The 27,815-nt window shown below is 44.5% G+C and overlaps 1 protein-coding gene across 2 annotated transcripts in view; it reads left to right on the top strand.

The window, feature by feature from the left end:
• The window catches only part of slc6a8 (solute carrier family 6 member 8), a 37,761-nt gene extending 10,510 nt beyond the window's left edge, over positions 1-27,251 (top strand). The window contains exons 1-13 of one of the 2 annotated variants that reach the window (XM_056422185.1): positions 8,635-8,750; positions 10,300-10,351; positions 12,600-12,867; positions 14,351-14,483; positions 15,898-16,032; positions 16,182-16,285; positions 17,657-17,781; positions 18,197-18,309; positions 18,479-18,616; positions 18,707-18,809; positions 18,924-19,024; positions 19,145-19,315; positions 20,812-27,251. In XM_056422185.1, the coding sequence (XP_056278160.1) occupies positions 8,721-8,750; positions 10,300-10,351; positions 12,600-12,867; positions 14,351-14,483; positions 15,898-16,032; positions 16,182-16,285; positions 17,657-17,781; positions 18,197-18,309; positions 18,479-18,616; positions 18,707-18,809; positions 18,924-19,024; positions 19,145-19,315; positions 20,812-20,946 (1,608 nt within the window). In that variant the 5' untranslated portion in view covers positions 8,635-8,720 and the 3' untranslated portion in view covers positions 20,947-27,251. Of the gene's footprint in view, positions 1-8,618; positions 8,751-10,299; positions 10,352-12,599; positions 12,868-14,350; positions 14,484-15,897; positions 16,033-16,181; positions 16,286-17,656; positions 17,782-18,196; positions 18,310-18,478; positions 18,617-18,706; positions 18,810-18,923; positions 19,025-19,144; positions 19,316-20,811 lie in introns of those variants that run through there. The other variant, XM_056422184.1, reaches the window with a different exon arrangement.
• The last annotated feature ends 564 nt before the right edge of the window (positions 27,252-27,815 follow it).

The following is a 27,815-nucleotide window of genomic DNA, read 5'->3' on the forward strand; positions in this document are numbered from 1 at the left end:
ACTAGAACGTCCTCCTGTCTGTCCTCAGTCCACTAGAACGTCCTCCTGTCTGTCTTCAGTCCACTAGAACGTCCTCCTGTCTGTCCTCAGTCCACTAGAACGTCCTCCTGTCTGTCCTCAGTCCACTAGAACGTCCTCCTGTCTGTCTTCAGTCCACTAGAACGTCCTCCTGTCTGTCCTCAGTCCACTAGAACGTCCTCCTGTCTGTCCTCAGTCCACTAGAACGTCCTCCTGTCTGTCTTCAGTGTCCACTAGATCGTCCTTCTGTCTGTCCTGAGTCCACTAGACCGTCCTCCTGTCTGTCCTCAGTCCACTAGAACGTCTTCCCTGTTCAGTCCACTAGAACGTCCTCCTGTCTGTCTTCAGTCCACTAGAACGTCCTCCTGTCTGTCTTCAGTCCACTAGAACGTCCTCCTGTCTGTCCTCAGTCCACTAGAACGTCCTCCTGTCTGTCCTCAGTCCACTAGAACGTCCTCCTGTCTGTCCTCAGTCCACTAGAACGTCCTCCTGTCTGTCCTCAGTCCACTAGAACGTCTTCCTGTCTGTCCTCAGTCCACTAGAACGTCCTCCTGTCTGTCTTCAGTCCACTAGAACGTCCTCCTGTCTGTCTTCAGTCCACTAGAACGTCCTCCTGTCTGTCCTCAGTCCACTAGAACGTCTTCCTGTCTGTCCTCAGTCCACTAGAACGTCCTCCTGTCTGTCCTCAGTCCACTAGAACGTCCTCCTGTCTGTCTTCAGTCCACTAGAACGTCTTCCTGTCTGTCCTCAGTCCACTAGAACGTCCTCCTGTCTGTCTTCAGTCCACTAGAACGTCCTCCTGTCTGTCTTCAGTCCACTAGAACGTCCTCCTGTCTGTCTTCAGTCCACTAGAACGTCCTCCTGTCTGTCTTCAGTCCACTAGAACGTCCTCCTGTCTGTCTTCAGTCCACTAGAACGTCCTCCTGTCTGTCTTCAGTCCACTAGAACGTCCTCCTGTCTGTCCTCAGTCCACTAGAACGTCCTCCTGTCTGTCTTCAGTCCACTAGAACGTCCTCCTGTCTGTCCTCAGTCCACTAGAACGTCCTCCTGTCTGTCTTCAGTCCACTAGAACGTCCTCCTGTCTGTCCTCAGTCCACTAGAACGTCCTCCTGTCTGTCCTCAGTCCACTAGAACGTCCTCCTGTCTGTCTTCAGTCCACTAGAACGTCCTCCTGTCTGTCCTCAGTCCACTAGAACGTCCTCCTGTCTGTCTTCAGTCCACTAGAACGTCCTCCTGTCTGTCTTCAGTCCACTAGAACGTCCTCCTGTCTGTCCTCAGTCCACTAGAACGTCCTCCTGTCTGTCCTCAGTCCACTAGAACGTCTTCCTGTCTGTCCTCAGTCCACTAGAACGTCCTCCTGTCTGTCTTCAGTCCACTAGAACGTCCTCCTGTCTGTCCTCAGTCCACTAGAACGTCCTCCTGTCTGTCTTCAGTCCACTAGAACGTCCTCCTGTCTGTCTTCAGTCCACTAGAACGTCCTCCTGTCTGTCCTCAGTCCACTAGAACGTCCTCCTGTCTGTCTTCAGTCCACTAGAACGTCCTCCTGTCTGTCTTCAGTCCACTAGAACGTCCTCCTGTCTGTCCTCAGTCCACTAGAACGTCCTCCTGTCTGTCTTCAGTCCACTAGAACGTCTTCCTGTCTGTCCTCAGTCCACTAGAACGTCCTCCTGTCTGTCTTCAGTCCACTAGAACGTCCTCCTGTCTGTCCTCAGTCCACTAGAACGTCCTCCTGTCTGTCTTCAGTCCACTAGAACGTCCTCCTGTCTGTCTTCAGTCCACTAGAACGTCCTCCTGTCTGTCCTCAGTCCACTAGAACGTCCTCCTGTCTGTCTCAGTCCACTAGAACGTCCTCCTGTCTGTCTTCAGTCCACTAGAACGTCCTCCTGTCTGTCCTCAGTCCACTAGAACGTCTTCCTGTCTGTCCTCAGTCCACTAGAACGTCCTCCTGTCTGTCTTCAGTCCACTAGAACGTCCTCCTGTCTGTCCTCAGTCCACTAGAACGTCTTCCTGTCTGTCTTCAGTGCACTAGAACGTCCTCCTGTCTGTCTTCAGTCCACTAGAACGTCCTCCTGTCTGTCCTCAGTCCACTAGAACGTCCTCCTGTCTGTCCTCAGTCCACTAGAACGTCTTCCTGTCTGTCTTCAGTCCACTAGAACGTCCTCCTGTCTGTCTTCAGTCCACTAGAACGTCCTCCTGTCTGTCCTCAGTCCACTAGAACGTCCTCCTGTCTGTCTTCAGTCCACTAGAACGTCCTCCTGTCTGTCTTCAGTCCACTAGAACGTGCTCCTGTCCATGCCTATCCGGTGAGAACAGGGTCACCAGGTGAGAACATAAGTGGGACAACATTCCTTTAAGTGGCCCCTGAGTTCAGCTGCTTCAGTCCTCCAGTAAACATCCGGTGCTCTTCCTGATGATCAATACTCGTGAACACACTGAACCACGAGGTTCATGAGACACTTGAACGTTACAGACTTCATCCATATGTAAGATTTGTATTAACTTACATTTATTTCAGTCACGTTTTTATCGTGATCTTTTTTGTAAATAAACAGTGCTCCATTTAAAGTGCAGTTGCCCTACTTAATGTACACATGAACACTACTATTAATACAAGGAAATTCCAGCGATCCCAGAGGGTCCTTGAACTCACCAGCAGCTCCAACTCTCTTTAACTAGCTGAGAGAAAAGTCAGGACTCGTGACCTCTGACCTCAGTGATAAGGCCCAGACAGGAAGTCATATGTAATGCTGGTCTACCCCCCCACACACACACACTCCTGGCTTCCTGTTTCTCTCTTCGTCATTTCAACCTCCGTGGCCTTCATTCTCTTCCTCCCTCCTCTCCACACAGTCACTCAGATTTATTATCCTGCAGTGTGTGTGTGTGTGTCATTGATGGGGTGACTGCAGATGCACACACACACACACACACACAGTGATTCTCTGCTACAATGGTAATAAAGTGACCTGCAGCTCAGTGTTCATCTTTCAGAGATCAACAGATTCCTCAGGCAGCCACAGTGTGTGTGTGTGTGTGTGTGTGTGTGTGTGTGTGTGTGTGTGTGTGTGTGTGTGTGTGTGTGTGTGTGTGTGTGTGTGTGTGTGTGTGTGTGTGTGTGTGTGTGTGTGTGTGTGTGTGTGTGTGTGTGTGTGTGTGTGTGTGTGTGTGTGTGGAGGACCAGCTTGGCTTTCAGTCCTCGTCATTGAGGACATTTTGTCCTCATGAGGCCGTTTGAGGTTCACTTCAAACTGAGTGACGTCTTCTTATGAATTCAGTTTGGAGATCAATCGAAAAGAGAATTTTTAATTTCTTAAATCGTTATTTTGTGAAGAATGAAGACGCCGAGAAAAGTACAAAAAGTACGAATCATATAGTGGATCAGACTTCTTGTGATTCTTTAAACTGGTCCAACAGGTCCCAGATGTGGGTCAGTTCGTGATGATGCCATCTCATGTTATCAAGGTTCAAATGTCTCTTAAAGGAATTAATGATTCTTTGAGACCAACGGTCGTTATTGAAGTCCATATTTTATATATCGGTTTATTCTGTATCCGTTTATACGAGATTCTGTCCGACATGGTTTTCTCAAAGATTTTCGTCACGTTCGCTTATTAAACGATTTTGAAAGTATCAAGCACCATCTTGGTTTTTATCCGTCGCCATCTTGGTATTTGGCCTTCGCCATCTTGGTTCTTAGCCGACATGGTTTTCACAAAGGTTTTCGTCACATTTGGTTTCCTAAAGGATTTTAAAGTATCGAGCGCCATCTTGGTTTTTATCCGTCGCCATCTTGTTTTTTATCCGTCACCATCTTGGTTTTTATCTGTCGCCATCTTGTTTTTTATCCGTCGCCATCTTGGTTTTTAGCCGTCGCCATCTTGGTTTTCAGCCGTCGCCATTTTGATTCTTAGCTGTCGCCATCTTGGTTTTTAGCCATCACCATCTTTGTTTTTAGCCATTGCCATCTTGGTTTTTAGCCGTTGCCATCTTGGTTTTTACCTACCAGCAGTGACACGAGGAGGCGGAGCTAAACGCTGAATACAAATTTTTTTGGAAACAAAACATATAAATGAGACTTATGAAGTGAAATAGTTAAGTTGAGTTATAACACGAAAAACACGGTCAATGTCTCTGGTGTCGACCTGTCAATCATCTTGTAGCCCCGCCCTAAAGCATTCCCTGCTCTATGGTCTGTTTCACCATAAAATACAAAATAAACTTCATGCTGTATTGAAGAAGACGTTAACTCTGTTATGTTGAGTTTGAATATTTTAGGATTCGCTGAGGTCTTTTCTAGTGACCATTGAAGGGTCCCAGTGGTCCTTGAAGGGGTTCCCTGTGTCCAGGAGAAGGGTTCAAGGTGTTCTAGGTGACCTTGAGGCGGTTTGGGGAGTCAATGAGAAGATGTGAGAGATCGTTGAGGATCTTCCAGACTATGTATCCAGTTATAGGAGGGTTTAGGATGTATGTTTTTAACTCTGATCAAGAGGTCCTTTAGGGTGTTCCGGTGTTCCTTCAGGAGGTTCTAGGGGTCCTTAACTATAACCAAGGGGTCCCTGTAGAGTTCCAGTGGTTCTTGAGGAGGTTGTTGCTGACTCTCATTGGTCCCACTGTGTGAACGATGAATGCTGCCAAGTGCGACATCATCATCATCCCTCTCGCCACGTGGGTGACAGATTAACTGGAGTCACCTGTAATCTCTTAATCCTGTTGGCAGCCCTCACTGCTCCTCCTCTCCTTCTCTTATCTCCTTACCTCCTCTACTCAAGGGGTCCTTGTGGTCTTTGAAGAAGTTTCAGGGGTTCCTGAGAGGAGATCTAAAGGGTCATTGAGGAGATCTGGTGGTCCTTAATACAGTCCTGGAGATGTTTAAAAGGTCCCAGTAATCTTTGTGGAGGTCCTATATGTCCAAGAGCTTCCAGGGGTCATTCAGGAGGTTCCATCTGTTATTGGGGATGTTCCAGGGGTCCTTCAAGATGTCCATTGTGTCCTTTAGAAGTTCCTTGGGTCCTTCAAGAGGTCCATTGTGTCCTTTAGAAGTTCCTTGGGTCCTTCAAGAGGTCCATTGTGTCCTTTAGAAGTTCCTTGGGTCCTTCAAGAGGTCCATTCTGTCCTTTAGAAGTTCCGTGGGTCCTTCAAGAGGTCCATTGTGTCCTTTAGAAGTTCATTGGGTCCTTCAAGAGGTCCATTGTGTCCTTCAGAAAGTTCCTTGGGTCCTTCAATAGGTGCATTGTGTCCTTCAGAAAGTTCCTTGGGTCCTTCAACAGGTCCATTGTGTCCTTTAGAAGTTCCTTGGGTCCTTTAAGAGGTCCATTGTGTCCTTTAGAAGTTCCTTGGGTCCTTCAAGAGGTCCATTGTGTCCTTTAGAAGTTCCTTGGGTCCTTCAAGAGGTCCATTGTGACCTTCAGAAGGTTCCTTGAGTCCATAAAGAGGTCCATTGTGACCTTCAGAAGGTTCGTTGTGGTTCTTGGTGTTTATGGGGTTTCCAGAGGTTTTAAAGAAGGACTAGAGGTCCTTTTGGTTAGACTGGTTCTTGGAGAGTTCCTCGGGGTCATTTAGAGTTGTTGGGGTCCTTGAAGAGGCATTGGAGAGGATGGGATATGTTCCATGGTCCCCGAGGAGGCTCCAGAAGACCTGGTGTTCTTTGTGAAGTTCCAGTGGCTCCTGATGTTACACAAGTCCTTGAAGATGTTTCCAGAGTCCTGGATAAGGTCTTGTTAATCGTGTCTCACGGTTCTGCTAAAGATCAGTCCGCCTGTGAACTGATCAGTGATCAATAATGTTTCTGTTGACTCGAGTCAGTCGGGTCGTCCTGTCCTTCGTCTCCTTTGCGGTCAGTTACGTAACCGCTGCTCTTCTATTTGAACAACCGGCGGCACATTTAAAAAATATATCTTTATTTATTTATATATAAATGTTTTGTGTGTATATATAAATAAAATAAACAGTAGCTTTTTGGTGTTCACTGTGAATGTGACCGATAAATCTTTACATGTTAATTAAAGCCGGTTGGATCCTGCTGAGTCAGCTGAAGCCATAAAGTGATCTGAACCATCACATGATGCAGCTTCTTCTCTCACGTCAACATGTCAACATGTCAACTGCTTTCATGCTTCATGTTTCTCTGGGAGAGGAAACTAGTTCAGAAAAGACCCACCCAACAGAGCTCTGACGAATAATTTACTATATATTACTATATATTACTATTTGTTACTATTTGTTACAATATATTACTATATATTACAATATATTGCTATATGTTACAATATTTTACAATATATTACTGTATAATATAATATATTACTATATGTTAAAATATATGACGATATATTACTATTTGTTGCAATATATTACTATATATTACTAAATATTACAATATATTACTATATATTACTAAATAATACAACATATTACTATATGTTACAATATATTACTATATAGTAATATATAGTAATGTTACCATATATTACTAGATGTTACTATATGAAGATGAAGATGATGAAGAAGAAGATGATGATAATAGTGATGATGAAGATGATGAAGAGGGTGATGGTGATAGTTATAAAGATGGTGATGATAGAGATGGTGATGATGGTGGTGATGGTGATGAAGGTGATGGTGATAGTGATGATGACGGTGGGGATGATGATGAAGATGGTGATAGTGATGATGATGATGGTGATGGTGATGGTGATGGAGCTCACTGTAGCGCTGCAGCTTAGTGAGCTAACGCAGCCTCGTGTTCTACCTGTTCTTCATCACCTGTTCTTCATCATCGGTTCTACCTGTTCTTCATCACATGTTCTGCCTGTTCTTCATCACCTGTTCTACCTGTTGTTCATCACCTGTTCTACCTGTTGTTCATCACATGTTCTCCCTTTTCTTCATCACATGTTCTGCCTGTTCTTCATCACATGTTCTGCCTGTTCTTCATCACCAGTTCTACCTGTTCTTCATCACATGTTCTGCCTGTTCTTCATCACCTGTTCTACCTGTTCTTCATCACCTGTTCTACCTGTTGTTCATCACCTGTTCTCCCTGTTGTTCATCACCTGTTCTACCTGTTCTTCATCACATGTTCTGCCTGTTCTTCATCACATGTTCTGCCTGTTCTTCATCACCTGTTCTACCTGTTCTTCATCACCTGTTCTACCTGTTGTTCATCACCTGTTCTACCTGTTCTTCATCACATGTTCTGCCTGTTCTTCATCACCTGTTCTACCTGTTCTTCATCACATGTTCTACCTGTTGTTCATCACCTGTTCTACCTGTTCTTCATCACATGTTCTGCCTGTTCTTAATCACCTGTTCTACCTGTTCTTCATCACCGGTTCTACCTGTTCTTCATCACATATTCTGCCTGTTCTTCATCACCTGTTCTACCTGTTCTTCATCACCTGTTCTGCCTGTTCTTCATCACATCTTCTGCCTGTTCTTCATCAACTGTTCTACCTGTTCTTCATCACATGTTCTACCTTTTCTTCATCATCATATTGATTCAAACACTGAAGAAGAAAAAAACATGGTTTCTTTTTTCATGGTTTCTCTGTGGAATTTTGAATAAAGTTACAGTGTTTTTTTTCTTTTCAAAGTGTGTGCGCTCGCGCACGTGTGTGTGTGCATTTGTATGTGTGTGTGTGCGTTTGTATGTGTGTGTGTGCGTGTGCGCGCGCTAGTGATGAGGCCATAGTGCTCTGTAATCTCATCAACACTGAGTTACTGACACGCTAACAGCATTACACCACTTAGCCCTGTTTGTATTTATGTGTGTATGCGTGTATTGTGTGTGTGTGTGTGTGTGTGTGTGTGTGTGTGTGTATGTGTCTGGTAGGTTTCCAGCAACTTTTGCTTTTAATGCTAATTTATGAATTTCCCACAAATTAACAAATTAGTTTTTCTTGACACACACACACACACACACACTGATGACAGACCACCTACATTTTCACGCATTATGTCACAGCCTCTACGTTCATGTGACCTTTGAGAATCTCTTGTATAATAGCTCAGTGTGTGATGGGAGCAGCTGTTACGTAACTCCTGGCTCACATTCCTCCTCCTCCTGCTCCTCCTTCTCCTCCTCCTCCTTCTCTTCCTCCTCCTCCCTCCTTTTTTAGTTTGATTTCATTCATACCAGTTCCTGTTGTCACTGTGACCCAGTTACCCCCTGCTGTGTGTGTGTTGTATTGTATGTGTGTGTGTGTGTTTGTGTGTGTGTGTCACACCAATTAAAATACCAACAGAAAGACAGCGTTGCTAATTGTTCAAAGTGAAGGAGACATCGAGTATTCATTCATCAATATATACATGTATCTATATATAAATGCATCAATGTATTCATTTATCAATATCAATATATTCATTTATCAATATATTCATTTATCAATATCAATGTATTCATTTATCAATATATTCATTCATTCACACATTTATTATTTCACTTTCTTTCCAGATGTTATCCTCATATCCTCAAATCCTTGTGTTCTTGTGTACTTTCGTCCTTGTATCCTCATGTCCTTGTGTACTTGTGTCCTCTGACCCGTGTCCTTGTTTCCTTTTGTCCTCTTGTCCTCTGACCGTGTCCTCTTGTCCTCTTCCAGGTGTCTTCCTGATACCGTACCTGCTGATCGTGTTTGTGGGCGGGATCCCGATCTTCTTCCTGGAGATCGCTCTGGGTCAGTTCATGAAGGCCGGCAGCATCAATGTGTGGAACATCGCCCCCTTATTTAAAGGTACAGTACTCCACATCTCCCCATTATTTAAAGGTACAGTAATCCACACCTCCCCATTATTTAAAGGTAAATTATGCCACATCGCCCCATTATTTAAAAGTACAGTACTCTCCCTCCACTGTGAGGAGTTCACTTCCATCTCCTCGTTATTTAAAGGCACAGTACGTCACATCGCCCCATTATTTAAAGATTTAGTACACCACATTGCCCCATTATTTAAAGGTACAGTACGCCCCATTATTTAAAGCAGTGGTCGCCAACTCGTCGATCGTGATCGACCGGTCGATCTTGGAGACGTTCCCTGTCGATCTCCAAAATAAAATGAAAATAAATTCAGAAACACATTGTTCCTTGTTTTCGAACATTTTCTGAGGTGTCTTCTGAAATGTTTTCTTTCTGACTGGAAGATTGACGTCAGAAAACATCTCCGCCTGATTCATGAACGCCTGAAAACGGGTTCGCTTACACAGCCGTGTTGTCAGCTGTGCGCCCCGATAGAGGGGAACGTACCACTACAGGTGGGGCGCAGGGGGAAATGGAGAAACACCTTTATTGATAACTTCACAGATTACAAAAGCTCAAAGTACACCGACATAAAACTAAGTCATCAATAAATAAATGTTGAAATGCATGTACCTTCGTGTAAATGTTTAGGTTAAGGCATTAACAGGTTACGCCTGCGCATGCGCGACAGCCGAGATTCTTGGCGACATGCCAGGTCTTACCTCCGTGAGTTGGGCTTTTCTGCTGTTGTCCTTCAAAACAAAAGCTCAACATTGAACTTTTTTTTCTTGTCTGATAGAGCAATTTGGTTTACTTGAAAGTGATTGCAATTGCATTTATTCTATTATTTGAAAAGGGACAGATGCAGGAGTCATAAATGGTGGTTCTCATATTTATTATTATGATCATTATTTAAATCTGAGGATGTCTGTTGAGTTGATGTGAATGTATTCACCAACGGTCTGAGTTCAGAACCAGTCCCAGATAAGAAAACCTTCATGAATACCAAATTTGCCCCGAAAAACTCGTCAGTGGAGTTGAGAAAATCACCAAATCAAAGACCAGGAGCTGGATGACTGACAGCAGCTCACAGACGGCCTCAGACTGTCTGTCTGTGATTATGAACTAACTACAAGCTCACAGACAGAGTTCAGTCACATCCATCACACTGACTGGAATCACATGACTTGATGGCATTGTGATGAGAGCTGAACTTGCATGAGTTGCATTGACTGATCATGTTGTCAGTGTTGTGTTGTAATTGGATTGGATTCAATTTATTGTCATTGCTAGAGTCCAGGTACATAGGCAACGAAATGTAAATAAATACAACATTTATATTGGTAGTTCATCCAGCTGCTCATTGCAAATGTGTTTATTCTTGTTCATATTGTGTGCGGTTAACAAATATCTTACTTGTTATATTACACTTAAATTCTGTGTTCCTGGTCTCATCAATTTGAACGCTGGACCAAAATGACAATTAGGCCAAATAAAAAGTTGTAAGTCCAGTCTGGACAGTCGTTTTCTCTCAACGCCTCAATAGGTAGATCTTGCCGGTCATGAAGGCGGAGGTCAGGGATCTTGGGCTCAAAAAGGTTGGTGACCACTGATTTAAAGGTACAGTACGCCTCTTTGTTGCCGCTGCTGTGAGGCGTTCACTTCCGTCTCTGTGATTTTTAGTTTTATGGTTTTCTGCTTGATAGTTTTTCAGTATATTAAAAACAAGAAGAGCACATGTTGAAAAACATCAGCTTTAGATTAAATTCTTTTAAAAGTTTGAATAAAAAACGTTTACGTCTTTGAACTGGTTTCCTTCCTCTGAGGAAGACTCTGGTACTTAATGTATAAATGTTTTAATAGGTTCAGGTGAGGTCTGCAAACACACATTCAGCTTTCTGTGGAGGTTTATCTGCAGGTGATAATCTGTGATTCGCTGCTGTATGTGCCGTCAGACACGTACACACACATGCACACGCACGTGCACACACACACACACACACACACTCTTTCATTCTTTTATATCTGTTGGCTCGACACATAGACATTATCAGCTGATCTTTAACACATGACTCGTGACTCACAAGCTTTACTACGCCGACCTTCCTGCGACCTTTAAACTTTGGGTGTTGACGGAGCTCCTTCATTCAGTCACACCAACGGTCAACACCTGGATGAATGGAGATAAACTCATGAACATGTTATTTATTAAAAGACATTCGAGGTCATTTTTACAACAATTGCAAAAATAACATAGTTTATCAGCCAGAAGCTGTAAATAATGTCATTTATGTCAGATTTTTTTATTTCTATGGCAGTCCTTGAACGCATCATGTGAGATAAAAGCTTCTTTCGACATCAACATTTTATTCTACGTGTCTCATATAAAATCTCTCCTCAAATAAACTGTTTACTTTAATCAGATTCTGTAAAAAACATTACATTTTGAGCTCCTCAGTGAAACTATAACGTCATTATTGACTCACCTGAGAGTCTCACTGTTATTTAATCAGAGCGAGGAGAGCCTGGAAACATGTTGATAGTAATATATAGAAAAAACATTTATTACTAACACTTTAGATTATATTGTTTTCAAATTTGATAAATTCAATTATCAAAGAAATCCTTCTTGTGATTGATTAATGTCATAATAACTGAGTTATTATCTGACTTGTTCCAGCTCTACTTCTACTCCTGACGGTTCTGCTTCCAGAGAGAAGCAGGACTTTTATTTTGTAGAATAAAAAGTGTTCACTGTGTGAATGTGAGTGCACTAAAGACACGTTTAGTCAACCTCAATGAGCAAACTGTCTTTTTTGTAACCCCCTCCCCCACAGAGTCCCAATTATAAACCCGTCTGTGACTTCAGCACCACGGACAGCGACGTGGATTCATCAAAATGTTCACTGATGTCTAAACTATAGATCTGTGTGGTATGAAAGAGATTAAATCACACGATGCCGTCCATCAAGCAGCTGACCAAGTGGTTTTATAGTTGGAACAACGCGTTCATGTTTATCTGTAAAAGACAAACTTTATGGTCATTGAGCACGATTATTCTGGAAGCGCTCCCGGTTTCCTGCGAATGGTCTCTGATGTAATAATGAATCAGTCAATCAAAGTACATCAACATTTACTTTGCACAAAACAACAGGAGCAGGAATTAAAACTACAATAACTTCTCAAAAGCCACATGTTCCCAATACAGAAAATATAAACATCCAGTTCATTACATTACATTTCGCTGACACTTTTATCCAAAGCGACTTACATTTATACACCATACACACAGCTACAGGGAGCAATTCAGGGTTAAGTGCCTTGCTCAAGGACACATTGACTAGGGCGGGGATTTAACCGCCAACCTCCTGATTGAAAGATGAACCTCCTAACCACTGACCCACAGTCACCTACAGGTTAGACATGTAGTAGAAGACAATAACACCATCGAACCATGCCAAGACATCTTCTGGAGTTCCACAGGGATCCGTTCTGGGCCCCTTGGTTCATCCTCATATCAACGAGTCATCGTACCTTTACTGGGGTTTTTAAATATATTTCACTCCTTGATAAAGAGAAAACAAAAAAGAGACATATTGAAAATAATCAGTGTGTCAAACAAAAGTTTATGATTCTACGATAAAGTAAGAAGCTAACATGTTTACATGCTGTGAAACACAGTTAAACAACTCATCGACTTCTAGAGGAACAGGAAGTGGAAAAATGCTGAGTCATTTAGTTGTGGGACTCATTCCTGCAGCTCTCTATTTAATGATCTCAATGTAAATCCCCCTGTCTGCTCCTCATGAATAACACCCTTTGTCATGTTGCATTGTTCTTCCTCAGGTCTGGGTTATTCCTCCATGGTGATTGTGTTTTTCTGCAACACTTACTACATCATGGTGTTGGCCTGGGCCTTCTACTACTTGATCAAGTCCTTTAACTCCACCCTCCCCTGGTCCACCTGCGACAACGAATGGAACACGCCCAGCTGCATCGAGATCTTCCGTCGCCAGGACTGCATCAACGGCAGCTTGGCCAACGTGACCATCAGCGGCAACTTGACCTGCGCCGAGATGGCGGACGCCCAGTCGCCCATCATCGAGTTCTGGGAGTGAGTACTACTTCGTTATCTCAGGTTGGACCTGTTAGCTCAGGTTGGGTCAGTTAGCTCAGGTGGGGTCAGTTAGCTCAGGTTGGGTCAGTTAGCTCAGGTTGGGTCAGTTAGCTCAGGTGGGGTCAGTTAGCTCAGGTGGGGTCGGTTAGCTCAGGTGGGGTCAGTTAGCTCAGGTGGGGTCGGTTAGCTCAGGTGGGGTCAGTTAGCTCAGGTGGGGTCAGTTAGCTCAGGTTGGGTCAGTTGGCTCAGGTGGGGTCGGTTAGCTCAGGTTGGGTCAGTTAGCTCAGGTGGGGTCGGTTAGCTCAGGTTGGGTCAGTTAGCTGAGGTTGGGTCAGTTAGCTCAGGTTGGGTCAGTTAGCTCAGGTTGGGTCATTTAGCTCAGGTTGGGTCAGTTAGCTCAGGTTGGGTCATTTAGCTCAGGTTGGGTCAGTTAGCTGAGGTTGGGTCATTTAGCTCAGGTTGGGTCAGTTAGCTCAGGTTGGGTCATTTAGCTCAGGTTGGGTCAGTTAGCTCAGGTTGGGTCAGTTAGCTCAGGTTGGGTCATTTAGCTCAGGTTGGGTCATTTAGCTCAGGTTGGGTCAGTTAGCTCAGGTTGGGTCAGTTAGCTCAGGTTGGGTCAGTTAGCTCAGGTTGGGTCATTTAGCTCAGGTTGGGTCAGTTAGCTGAGGTTGGGTCAGTTAGCTCAGGTTGGGTCAGTTAGCTCAGGTTGGGTCATTTAGCTCAGGTTGGGTCAGTTAGCTCAGGTTGGGTCATTTAGCTCAGGTTGGGTCATTTAGCTCAGGTTGGGTCAGTTAGCTCAGGTTGGGTCATTTAGCTCAGGTTGGGTCAGTTAGCTCAGGTTGGGTCAGTTAGCTCAGGTTGGGTCATTTAGCTCAGGTTGGGTCAGTTAGCTCAGGTTGGGTCATTTAGCTCAGGTTGGGTCAGTTAGCTCAGGTTGGGTCAGTTAGCTCAGGTTGGGTCATTTAGCTCAGGTTGGGTCAGTTAGCTCAGGTTGGGTCATTTAGCTCAGGTTGGGTCAGTTAGCTCAGGTTGGGTCAGTTAGCTGAGGTTGGGTCAGTTAGCTCAGGTTGGGTCAGTTAGCTCAGGTTGGGTCAGTTAGCTCAGGTTGGGTCATTTAGCTCAGGTTGGGTCAGTTAGCTCAGGTTGGGTCAGTTAGCTCAGGTTGGGTCATTTAGCTCAGGTTGGGTCAGTTAGCTCAGGTTGGGTTGGTTAGCTGATGTTTGCCTTGTTAGCTCAGGTTGGGTCATTTAGCTCAGGTTGGGTCATTTAGCTCAGGTTGGGTCAGTTAGCTGAGGTTGGGTCATTTAGCTCAGGTTGGGTCATTTAGCTCAGGTTGGGTCAGTTAGCTCAGGTTGGGTCAGTTAGCTGAGGTTGGGTCAGTTAGCTCAGGTTGGGTCAGTTAGCTCAGGTTGGGTCAGTTAGCTCAGGTTGGGTCCTGTGGGGTGTCCCCGTTAACGGCGTCATGGCGTTCTCTGTGCAGGAGGAAGGTGCTGAACATTTCCTCCGGTCTGGGCGATACGGGGGATTTCAACTGGGAGATGGCGTTGTGTCTGGTCGCCGTCTGGGTGATGGTTTACTTCTGCGTCTGGAAGGGAGTCAAGTCCACCGGGAAGGTAACTTCTTCTCACACACTGGTGGAGCGTTAATAATAACAATACAAACACAACTTAAAACCTTTAGAATATATCATTCAGAACTAGAACATGAAGCTTTTTATTCTGAAATCACGATGTGCGTTATCAGGTTTCATGAAACACGTCGTTGATATGATATTTATTTCGTTTTCTGCTTAATGTTGTTTTGTCACATCTTTGTTATTCCAAAATTGTTCTTATTATTATTATTATTATTATTATGATCAGTATCATGAACATTAATATACCTTGTGAGGGATGGGAGCTGGGTCCCCACAGTGACAGTGTGTGCCGGCTGCTGGCGAGTGAAGCGCTAACAGCTGCAGTCAATTACGCAACACCGCTGAAGGTCAGAGGTCACCTGACAGCTGATTGATCAGCTTCCAGAGAGCCGCGTCACGGCAATAAGAGGGGAGAACCGCCCCATTTTATTTACACCAGCTGCTCCACATTAATATAGGAGAAGGAGAAGAGGAGGAGAAGAGGAGGAGGCCATTATTTGGGGTTATTTAGGGGGCAGCTTTTATAAATGTGCTACTGTTCCTTTAAAAGTTCAACCTTCAAACGTAAAGAGAAGACGCTGTGATTCAGTGTGTGTGTGTGTGTGTGTGTGACTCGTACCCACTGCTGTCACATGGCCGGCCTAAGCGTTGCCGTGACGACAACAGGGAGGGGAGGGGCTGTGAGGTGGCGGGCTGCGATTGGTCGTCATGTGGGTGGACAGTTTGACTGCAGTGGGACGTGACTGAGAGAGAAGTACTACTGTGTGTACACACACACACACACACACACACACACACACAGAGGCCTTTACCTTTAAATACTTTACTTACTGTTTATGTAGTAATACTCATGCATATACATTTACAACATATAGGTATACGTATGTATATATATATATAATATATATATACTTACATAGAAGTGTGTGTGTTTAAATCAGCAAGAGAGAGAGAGAATTTGATGGACATCCATTGATTGTGACATTTATTGAGCTTTTTATGACTGCATGAACTCAGAGACCTGTGTGTGAGTGTTTCTCTGTATCTGTGTGTGTGTGTGTGTGTGTGTGTGTTTCTTTGTGTTGGAACCTTGTGGAAAGTTGTTCTTTATTTTCACTGAAACTCGACACCTGAGACCAAACGCTCTCCATGGTGCTGAACCTGTCCGTGTGTGTGTGTGTGTGTGTGTGCGCGTGTGTGTGTCTCAGCAGGTCAGATCAGGTTCCTGTATTCTCCGTCCTCACAGGTGGAACTCGTCTCTTTATGATTAAATCAGCTTCTCGTGTTTTTATTTCTCGTCCATAACTGAAATATTCTCACGAGAACTTTGTGTTTTCAGAGTTTTGGGGGGTATTTCACACTTCATGTTAACGTGTGTGTGTGTGTTTCAGATTGTGTACTTCACGGCCACCTTCCCCTACGTGGTCCTGGTCATCCTGCTGGTCAGAGGGGTCACGCTCCCCGGGGCCTACGACGGCATCATGTACTTCATCAAACCCGACTGGTCCAAACTGGGCGAGGCTCAGGTCGGTTCCCCGTAGAACCGGTTCCTCTCACCAGAACCAGAACCTCACAAAAGAAACCAAAATGATGTGAAACAAATAAGTGGTCCAGCTGAGCAGTGAAGGCATCTCCCCTCCCCTCTGACCTCTGACCTTCGACCTCTGACCTCCAGGTGTGGATCGATGCCGGCACTCAGATCTTCTTCTCGTACGCCATCGGGCTCGGAGCGCTGACGGCTCTGGGGAGCTACAACCGCTTCAACAACGACTGCTACAAGTACGCTTTAAATACTTCTACAGCAGCAAGTACCTCTGAGAGGTAGTACAGTATAAAGTACTACATGTACCTCTGAGGTAGTACAGTGTAAAGTACTACATGTACCTCTGAGGTAGTACAGTGTAAAGTACTACATGTACCTCTGATGTAGTACAGTATAAAGTACTACATGTACCTCTGATGTAGTACAGTATAAAGTACTACATGTACCTCTGAGAGGTAGTACAGTATAAAGTACTACATGTACCTCTGAGAGGTAGTACAGTGTAAAGTACTACATGTACCTCTGATGTAGTACAGTATAAAGTACTACATGTACCTCTGAGGTAGTACAGTGTAAAGTACTACATGTACCTCTGATGTAGTACAGTATAAAGTACTACATGTACCTCTGAGGTAGTACAGTATAAAGTACTACATGTACCTCTGAGAGGTAGTACAGTGTAAAGTACTACATGTACCTCTGATGTAGTACAGTGTAAAGTACTACATGTACCTCTGATGTAGTACAGTATAAAGTACTACATGTACCTCTGAGGTAGTACAGTGTAAAGTACTACATGTACCTCTGATGTAGTACAGTGTAAAGTACTACATGTACCTCTGAGGTAGTACAGTATAAAGTACTACATGTACCTCTGAGAGGTAGTACAGTATAAAGTACTACATGTACCTCTGTAGTACAGTATAAAGTACTACATGTACCTCTGAGAGGTAGTACAGTATAAAGTACTACATGTACCTCTGTAGTACAGTATAAAGTATGACATGTACCTCTGAGAGGTAGTACAGTGTAAAGTACTACATGTACCTCTGATGTAGTACAGTATAAAGTACTACATGTACCTCTGAGAGGTAGTACAGTGTAAAGTACTACATGTACCTCTGATGTAGTACAGTGTAAAGTACTACATGTACCTCTGAGGTAGTACAGTATAAAGTACTACATGTACCTCTGAGAGGTAGTACAGTATAAAGTATGACATGTACCTCTGAGAGGTAGTACAGTATAAAGTACTACATGTACCTCTGATGTAGTACAGTATAAAGTATGACATGTACCTCTAAGAGGTAGTACAGTATAAAGTACTACATGTACCTCTGTAGTACAGTATAAAGTACTACATGTACCTCTGAGAGGTAGTACAGTATAAAGTACTACATGTACCTCTGATGTAGTACAGTATAAAGTACTAAATGTACCTCGGAGACTGAGATGTCCTCACAAAGCTGGTTAGAAACTCGGACCCCACGGACACAGAAAGACAAGTATTTAAGTACAGCTGATCGGGTGTGTGTGGTCATAATATGTACTGTAGTCCTCGCCGCAGTGTATTGATCTCATTGATCCGTCTCTCGCCGTCTCCTCAGAGACGCCTTCGTCTTGGCTCTGATCAACAGCGGCACCAGTTTCTTTGCGGGCTTCGTGGTGTTCTCCATCCTGGGCTTCATGGCGGCCGAGCAGGGAGTCCACATCTCGCAGGTCGCCGAGTCGGGTAAACACAATAAAGATGGCTGAACAGACGCTACAGAGATTACAACCATACTAGTGTGTGTGTCTGTGTGTTTGTGTGTGTGGGTTTGTCTGTGTGTGTGTGTGTCTGTGTGTGTATCTGTGTGTGTGTGTGTGTGTCTGTGTGTATTTAACAGAATTATTTATTATTTATTGATAAAAAACTAAAGTTTACAGATTGTGGATTTAATGAGAAGAGTACACAGTAAAGTTGCGAAATCATTATTTTATTTACTTGAAAATACTGGAAACTTCTTTCTTCTGAGAAAAATCCTAAACAATTAGAGAAAGAAAATCAAAGTTTTAAGGTCAAAACTTTTAAAAAATTGCAATCAAATAAATTTGACAAATGATGAAAGATAATAAATGTTATAATGATTGTGGTCTTACCCCTCCAGGTCCCGGTCTGGCCTTCATCGCGTACCCGAAGGCCGTCAGCCTGATGCCGGTGGCTCCTCTGTGGGCCGCGCTCTTCTTCTTCATGCTGCTGCTGCTGGGCCTCGACAGCCAGGTGAGCCACGACGGTGCATTCAGGGAAGCTCCGACATCAGAGACCTCAGCTGACTTTCATGGAAACAAAACAATAACCATACGCATCTATATTAATAGATCTGTATATATATATTAGTATGTAAACTTGTATGTATATTAGTATGCTAAGTGTGTGTGTGTGTGTGCAGTTTGTGGGGGTGGAGGGCTTCGTCACGGGGATCCTGGACGTGTTTCCTGGGAAGCAGCACTACCGCTACAGGAGGGAGGTCACTGTGGCCATCTGCTGCTTGCTGTGCTTCATCATCGACCTCTCCATGGTCACGCAGGTCAGGGCTGCACCATCACCATCATCTTCATCACGACAGAGAACAGGAAGTGAGTGAACGGCTGTTTGTTTGTTTGTTTGTCTGTCTCAGGGTGGGATGTACGTGTTCCAGCTGTTCGACTACTACTCGGCCAGCGGGATGACGCTGCTGTGGCAAGCCTTCTGGGAGTGTATCGTAGTGGCCTGGGTCTACGGCAAGTACACACACACATAGACACATACATATACAGACACACAAATACATATGTATTTGTGTACAAGTACACATTAGTATACATGCAGTCCTCTTACCCCGAGTCTGGCTGCAGGTGCTGACCGCTTCATGGACGACGTGGCTCGTATGATTGGCTACCGGCCGTTCCCCTGGATGAAGTGGTGCTGGTCCTTCATCACGCCGTGTGTCTGCATGGTGAGACGCGTACAAGTACACAGAGACGTGTGTACAAGTACACAGAGACGTGTGTACAAGTACACAGAGACGCGTGTACAAGTACACAGAGAAGTACCCTCCTCCTCCTCTCCCCCTCAGGGCATCTTCCTGTTCCACCTGGTGAACTACAAGCCGCTGACCTACAACAACGTGTACGTGTACCCGTGGTGGGGCGAGGTCATCGGCTGGTGCATGGCGCTGTCCTCCATGCTCTGCATCCCCGTCAGCCTCCTCTACAAGCTGGTCAGGGCCAAGGGCTCCTTCAAGGAGGTGGGGCCTGGGGGGACACAAACACTGGGAGGGGCAGGGAGACACTGGGGGGGACGCTGGGAGACACTGGGGGGACACTGGGGGACACTGGGAGACACTGGGGGACACTGGGGGACACTGGGGAGACACTGGGGGACACTGGGAGACACTGGGGGGGACTGGGGGGAAGCTGGGGGACACTGGGGGGGACTGGGGGGAAGCTGGGAGACACTGGGAGACACTGGGGGAAGCTGGGAGACACTGGGAGACACTGGGGGGGACAGTTAAAGTACTGATACAAACTTGTACTTATATTGTGTTTTTTCTACACACTCTTTTGTCAACACTGCACCGATTGGTTAGTTACTGTCTCTTTAATGTTCTGGCTAACCTGTCTCTCCTCCTCCTCTCTCCTCTTCCTCCTGTCTGTCCTCCTCCTGTCTGTCTCTCCTCTGTCTGTCTCTCCTCCTCCTGTCTCTCTTCCTCCTGTCTCTCCTCTGTCTGTCTCTCCTCCCGTCTCTCCTCCTCCTGTCCTCCTCCTGTCTTTCCTCCTGTCCTCCTCCTGTCTCTCCTCCTCCTGTCTCTCCTCCTCCTGTCTGTCCTCCTCCTGTTTGTCCTCCTCCTGTCTCTCCTCCGTCTGTCCTCCTCCTGTCTCTCCTCCTCCTGTCCTCCTCCTGTCTCTCCTCCTCCTGTCTCTCCGTCTCTCCTCCTCCTGTCTCTCCATCTCTCCTCCTGTCTCTCCGTCTCTCCTCCTCCTCCTCCTGTCTCTCCTCCTCCTGTCTCGCCGTCTCTCCTCCTCCTCCTGTCCTCCTCCTGTCTCTCCTCCTCCTGTTTGTCCTCCTCCTGTCTCTCCTCCGTCTGTCCTCCTCCTGTCTCTCCTCCTCCTGTCCTCCTCCTGTCTCTCCATCTCTCCTCCTCCTGTCTCTCCGTCTCTCCTCCTCCTCCTCCTGTCTCTCCTCCTCCTCCTCCTCCTGTCTCTCCGTCTCTCCTCCTCCTCCCATCTCTCCTCCTCCTGTCCTCCTCCTGTCTCTCCTCCTCCTGTCTCTCCGTCTCTCCTCCTCCTGTCTCTCCGTCTCTCCTCCTCCTGTCTCTCCGTCTCTCCTCCTCCTCCTGTCCTCCTCTCCTCCTGTCTCTCCATCTCTCCTCCTCCTGTCCTCCTCCTGTCTCTCCGTCTCTCCTCCTCCTGTCTCTCCGTCTCTCCTCCTCCTGTCCTCCTCCTGTCTCTCCGTCTCTCCTTCTCCTCCTGTCTCTCCGTCTCTCCTCCTCCTGTCCTCCTCCTGTCTCTCCGTCTCTCCTCCTCCTGTCTCTCCATCTCTCCTCCTCCTGTCTCTCCTCCTCCTGTCTCTCCGTCTCTCCTCCTCCTCCTGTCCTCTCCTCCTCCTGTCTCTCCGTCTCTCCTCCTCCTGTCCTCCTCCTGTCTCTCCGTCTCTCCTCCTCCTCCCGTCTCTCCTCCTCCTCCCATCTCTCCTCCTCCTCCCGTCTCTCCTCCTCCTCCTCTCCTCCTCCTGTGTCCTCAGCGCTGGGCCCACCTGACCACCCCGGTGTGGGGGGCCCACCACTTGGAGTACATGTCCACCGACATCAAGTCCCTGAGCTCTCTGTCCACGGCCGCCGACGACAGCAAGGTCGTCATCTCCGAGAGCGTCATGTAGGCGGGGCCTCCGCCCGGCACCGAGCCCTGCGATTGGCCGCTTCCGGTCCTCCCCGGGAACACCGTCGTGTTTCAGACCCCGAGAAGAAGAGACTCTGCCGCTCCTCCGGGAGCTTTTCTCTCCTGTGAAGGTTCCACTGCAGACTCATGTCAATATTATTCTCTTTGAAGATTTCAAGGATCAAATGCTTCATTCTTTTCCCACAAAATGTCGAACGCTGGAAGAGCTAAAGAAGGAGGAGCTAAAGGAGGAGGAGCTTAAAACAAAGAAGAAACACTGCTGAACGTCGGGCTTCCTCCATGTTGGATGAAGAGAATCAATGCAATCTAGTCTTTGTGTCACACACACACACACACACACACACATACTATTAAACATCAAACCACAATGAATCGGTGCGTTGAAACGTGTGTGTGTGTGTGTGCGATGGCTCTATTCAGACACAGTTGTAGACAGACAGACTGTCTGACCCCAGAAAACTCCCAGATTTCTCTCTGCTTCTCAGTTCTTCTGTCACATGCCGCCATGTTGTTGTTTTACAGCGACCCGGTCCAGGTTAAGTCCAGAGACCCGGTCCCTGTTTTACTGATCAATTCTATTGATCGTTGAATAGCTGATGATCATTACAAATTCTGAATGAAACATTATTATTCGCGCAAACAGCTGCTGCTCTGATCCCCGCTGGCTCTGACCTTTGACCTCTCGTGTTCACGGGTCCCGCTCCTCGGGCGGCCGATAACCCGTTCCCTCTTCTGCTTCTTCCTCCTCTTCTTCAGCGCTTAGCTCCTCCCACCGAACGTCGATCATTGTAAAATAATAAAAGTTTATTTGCAGGTTTGTTTGACTCAAACAGGACAAAGATGATCAATGTCAGATATTTAAATAGAATTAATAAAAAATGGAATTCATATTATTTTAAGGAATTCATTCAATCCTGATTGGAAATGTTTATTTAAGCAATAATGTGCTGGAGGCAGGACTGTATGGTCAACAGGACATTACTGACCATACAGTCCTGCCTCCAGCACATTATTGCTTTTATAATACGGTTGTGTGCAACATGATGAATAGTAAATAGTCATAACATAGTTGTCGCCAGCAAACATCGAGAGAAAATAGGCCCTGTGTGTTTGTCTGTTGCATAGATAGTGGTCACCCTTTACATCGTAAGTGCTGACCCCTAGTGGTCACACTACATCGTAAGTGCTGACCCCTAGTGGTCACACTACATCGTAAGTGCTGACCCCTAGTGGTCACACTACATCGTAACTGCTGACCCCTAGTGGTCACCCTTTGCATCGTAACTGCTGACCCCTAGTGGTCACCCTTTGCATCATAACTGCTGACCCCTAGTGGTCACCCTTTACATCGTAACTGCTGACCCCTCGTGGTCACCCTTTGCATCGTAACTGCTGACCCTAGTGGTCACACTACATCGTAAGTGCTGACCCCTAGTGGTCACACTACATCGTAACTGCTGACCCCTAGTGGTCACCCTTTGCATCGTAACTGCTGACCCCTAGTGGTCACCCTTTGCATCATAACTGCTGACCCCTAGTGGTCACACTTTACATCGTAACTGCTGACCCCTCGTGGTCACCCTTTGCATCGTAACTGCTGACCCTAGTGGTCACACTACATCGTAAGTGCTGACCCCTAGTGGTCACCCTTTACATCGTAACTGCTGACCCCTAGTGGTCACACTTTACATCGTAACTGCTGACCCCTCGTGGTCACCCTTTGCATCGTAACTGCTGACCCCTAGTGGTCACACTACATCGTAACTGCTGACCCCTAGTGGTCACACTTTACATCGTAACTGTTGACCCCTAGTGGTCACCCTTTGCATTGTAACTGCTGACCCCTAGTGGTCACCCTTTACATTGTAACTGCTGACCCCTAGTGGTCACCCTTTACATTGTAACTGCTGACCCCTAGTGGTCACACTTTACATCGTAACTGCTGACCCCTAGTGGTCACCCTTTACATTGTAACTGCTGACCCCTAGTGGTCACCCTTTACATTGTAACTGTTGACCCCTAGTGGTCACACTTTACATCGTAACTGCTGACCCCTCGTGGTCACCCTTTGCATCGTAACTGCTGACCCCTAGTGGTCACCCTTTACATTGTAACTGCTGACCCCTAGTGGTCACCCTTTACATCGTAACTGCTGACCCCTAGTGGTCACACTTTACATTGCGCACACTGCCATAGAAATCCCACCGCAGTATTTCATTCATAGCGTCTCTGGTTCGGGTCTTCAGTTCTACTGGTTCTGGTCTTCAGGTCTACTGGTTTCTCTTCACTAGTTGGTGAAGCAGTTCATTGCCCACTTTGTTTTTTTCGTTGAGCAACATTTCACAAGTCTCCCTTTCTTCTCTCGGGTAGCATGACGTCCACCTGAAGGATCCTCTCGGCTAACCACTCATCTAAAGTCCCCCAAAATATATCAAAGTTTACAGGAACATGTTTGTAACTGTAGAGCTGAGATGACTAACGGTCGCGCAAAATCTAAGTATTCTTATTTTGAGTTTCACTGATGTGGAACGCTCAGATAAATGTAAAGAGCTGTCGGACGTTATGGCTGAATAACGTACACCTCGTGACTTACTCTCAGCCAATCAGAATACTTGATTTCATCTACCCGTATTATCATAAGTCTTAATATAAAAACAACACAGATACTATATTATTGTATAATATAAGTAATACAAATAATAATACTCCAATTAAATATTATAATACAAATTATTATTATATAATAATATAATTAAATATATTACAAATTATTATAACAAATGTATAAATGCCATGGTGTGAAGAAATGAGAGCCGGAGGACTCAGCCGAGCGTTGCCTTACGACGTTAACGTCGTTGTCTTAACGAAGTTAACGTCGTTGTCTTAATGACGTTAATGTTGTTGTTTTAACGTCGTTGTTTTAATAACGTTGTTTTAACATTGTTGTCTCAGTCGTTGTCTCAACGTTGTTAACGTCGTTCTGTTCACGTCGTTTTAACGTCGTTGTCTTAAAGTCCTTAGTGTCGTTGTATTAATGTTGTTAATGTCCTTAACGTCGTTAACGTCGTTGTCTCCACGTCGTTTTCTTAACGTCGTTAACGTCGTTGTCTCAACGTCGTTTTCTTAACGCCGTTATCTCAACGTCGTTTTCTTAACGTCATTTTCTTAACGTCGTTGTCTCAACGTCGTCGTCTTAACGTCGTTAACGTCGTCGTCTCAACGTCGTTTTCTTAACGTCGTTAACGTTGTTGTCTTAACGTCGTGAATGTCGTCTTAACGTCGTTAACGTCGTTTTCTTAACGTCGTTAACATCGTTGTCTTAACGTCGTTAACGTTGTTGTCTTAACATCGTTGTCTTAACGTCATTGTCTTAACGTCGTTAACATCGTTGTCTTAATGTCGTTAACATCGTTGTCTTAACGTCCTGGTTGACAATCAACTAATCAGCAGTCTGTGGGGCCTGTCTACAACTCTGTCTCCTAGCAACCATCCACCTGTCACAGGGGGGGCAGAAGGGAAAGAACAACATATATTTTCACATTGCTCGATAGTGTACGACAGCGTTGCTTTAAAAAAATAAGACAAAAAAGTTGTGTTTTGTTTTACATATTGTAAAATGAATCAGAGATTTATTTTATGGAGGCTCTTATTTTGTTGCGTATGAACAGATCTATATATATATATTGATTATCTATATTTGATGCCGTATGTGATTGTGATGATTTCTGGCCGAGTGTTCACGTCTCAGCCGGCCGAGTGGCTCCAGCTTCAGGCTACCTCACTTCAGACTTTCAAAATAAACTTTCTTCAGCTTTTTATGCAAATGTTTCGGCGGCGGGGCAGCAGGAGAGGATTCTGGGAAGTTTTTCTGGAAGCATTTCCCTCCTTGCCTGCTTCTCGTTGCAGATTTAAAGGTTCCGCAACACCGACGACTTTTAGATTCTCAAAATGTGACACATGAACATTTATAAAGTTTCACTCCAGTAACAAAAAAACTCAAACGTGTGTAATTAATTAAAAGTATTATATTTGCCGTGTTTATATCGTGTCGGTGCTGCGAGGCCTTTAAACGCCGTCCGACCCGCTCACGTGAACAAGCGGCGGGGAGCGGGGCTTTTATATTGGCGGGTTTTGCTTCGATGCAGTAATGTTGGGCTTTTGTGTGTGTCTCTGAACGCACCACGAAAGGGAATCTTTAATTTTTCTTCACATTTTTATTTATTTAAAATTTTCAAAGTGCTCAAGAGTTTTAGTTTTGAAGGATTTATTTTTCTCCGTTTCCCCCATCACATTATTATTATTATTTATTTTTTTCAGAGCAGAACAAAACATTTAATCAGCTAATTTCATAGAATTAAACTTCACGACATGTCAGCTGGTGAAATCAAAAGGTTTAATATAAATAAGTTGTTTGTTCGGACAGAACAACAATAATAATAATACAGCTGCTCAGTAAAACTACATATCCCAGAAGTCAGTGGGAGCTTCACAGTTATCGTCTTTTAGTCTGAACAAAATATATAAAATATGAATTTTCTGTTGGTCGACTGAAAACATCAGAAGAGAAAAATGAAATCAATTTAAAATGTGAATTAAGCGTTTAAACATTAAACTAATGAAACTATTGCAGCTCTACAGCTGAGCGAGGATTTAAAGTGACAGATCATAAAACTAATACGATTATTGATAAGTTCCACTGATAATTAATTCATTAATATTTCACGAATCAAACTAACAGGCAGAATTTTATAGAAACTTTAACTCTAATTGACATGAGTCTTTTATTTTGAAAGGTCTCATCTCTGGAGCCTGGTGGGTCAGAAACGGAAAATATTTGAAAAGAAATAAGACAAAAGAAAATATATGTGTAAATATAAATATATGTATTTATATTTACATATATTAAAAAAATAAAATGTGATATTTCGTGTCATTTTGTCTTTGTTCTCTTCTGCCAAAAAAAGTTTTAAAAACTTGGTTGCGACAGAATCTTAAAACCGTAAACTTGACAGGAAGTCACTTTTAATTAAGAAAATAAAAGGCAAATTGTTCTTACCAGAGACTGATACATATTATATAGTTAATACATCCATCAATATATAATTATTATATAAATATATATCTATATATATTATATAAATAGATATATATTATATAGATAAATACTTATATAATATATACTGTGTATATATTATATATATACATAATACATATATTATGAATGTATATAATATATAGACATATCCTGTTTAATTGCTCAATAATCAGCCAATAACTTCATTTTGCACAAATAACCTTCAAAAATGTTTATATTTATTTGTAAAGAAAGATTTTGTCTTTAGGTTACATAAATAAATACAAACATAAATGATAAAAGGATTGAGTGTTTCTCTCCAAAAGCGTTAAAGACACAATCATTTATTACCAAATACAAAAATTACAAATTGAACTTTGGTGACGTCAAACTTTTCCTCAACTAGTTTTCTTGAAACCTCTGCATCCGCACTTCAACCTTTATTTCAGCGTTGTTTATTATTGTTGTTTTTAGATACTTTTTGAAAAATAGTGCCACTGATTTTATAGCCAAAAACATCACCAAAGTGTTTTGAAACCTCCAAAAGTAAAAATAAACAATTACGGAAGAGTTTATTTGTTTTCGACTCAACGGGCAGTTGTTTTTATAGCAATGTCGCTGGTGCTCCGGAAAAACCCCCCGTTTCTGACCTTGAGGTCGGACCAGTCGACCCAGGGGGGGGGGGGGGGGGGGCGCTCTCCTCCTGGCGGGAACTCCATCCGTGTTTGAGCTGGAAACTCCACGTCAGGAAACGAGTCCCTGAAGGTCTCGTTTCACTGAAACTAAAAACACAGAAGTCACGGAAGAAGTAAACTGTCACTCACTCATGTTGTACTCACCATTTACCTCCAGCAAAGCATCATGGGAGAGTCCTCAGAGAGAGAAGGGATTTATTTGTCTGAAACTCGGTGACGCCGTTGGTGTTGTGATGTGTGACTTCCTGTCTTCCATCCAGAGCCGTAGACTAGGCGATCGATTAGAGCCGATCGGTAGATTGATCCATTAGTCGCTGTGTACTAACGACACTCGGGGCTCCGCGGCAACGAGCCACCAGCCAAAACAAGGAAATACAAACTGTCCGACGTAGTCGATGTCAGTTAACTCTGAGCCCTGATGATGTCACTGTTTCATGACCTTTGACCCCTGTGAGGGTCTCCATGCTGTCGTCACTGTGCTCGTCTACAACGCAATAAAACTAATTCATGACAGCTGATCCGTCTCCGTGGTTACTGGGTGTATTTATTTTGTTCCGAGTGTACCCATTTCTTATTATCTTGCTGAATTCTTATACTTAATTAATAGAAATATATTTATAATTAAACATTAATTTTAACAATAATTTTATATATTTAGTAGACAAGGACAGGAAGTAGACGAAGACAAGTAGACAAGGAAAGGTCGAAGGACAGAAAGTACACAAGGACAGAACTAGGACAAGTAGACGAGGACAAGGAGTAGACAAGGACAGGAAGTAGAGAACAGGACAAACATGACAGGAATATACGAGGACAGGAAGTAAACAGGGCATAGACGAGGACAGGAAGTAGACTGCTGAATGGCGTGGAGACGTCCTCAACGTCTTCAAACTGAACTTTCAGGAAACAGAAGACAGGAATAGGAAGTGAAAGACAATCCGTGACGCGAAGCGGCTCAAACCGGTTCTGAAGCCGACCGACAGCTGCCGACCTAAGTTTAGATACGGGAGAGGTACTGCCTCTAGTACCACAGTGTGTACATGTACTGTGTTACTGCAGTACTAGTACCACAGTGTGTAC

This window comes from Pseudoliparis swirei, chromosome 9 (genome assembly GCF_029220125.1).
Source record: "Pseudoliparis swirei isolate HS2019 ecotype Mariana Trench chromosome 9, NWPU_hadal_v1, whole genome shotgun sequence".
NCBI lineage: Eukaryota > Metazoa > Chordata > Actinopteri > Perciformes > Liparidae > Pseudoliparis > Pseudoliparis swirei.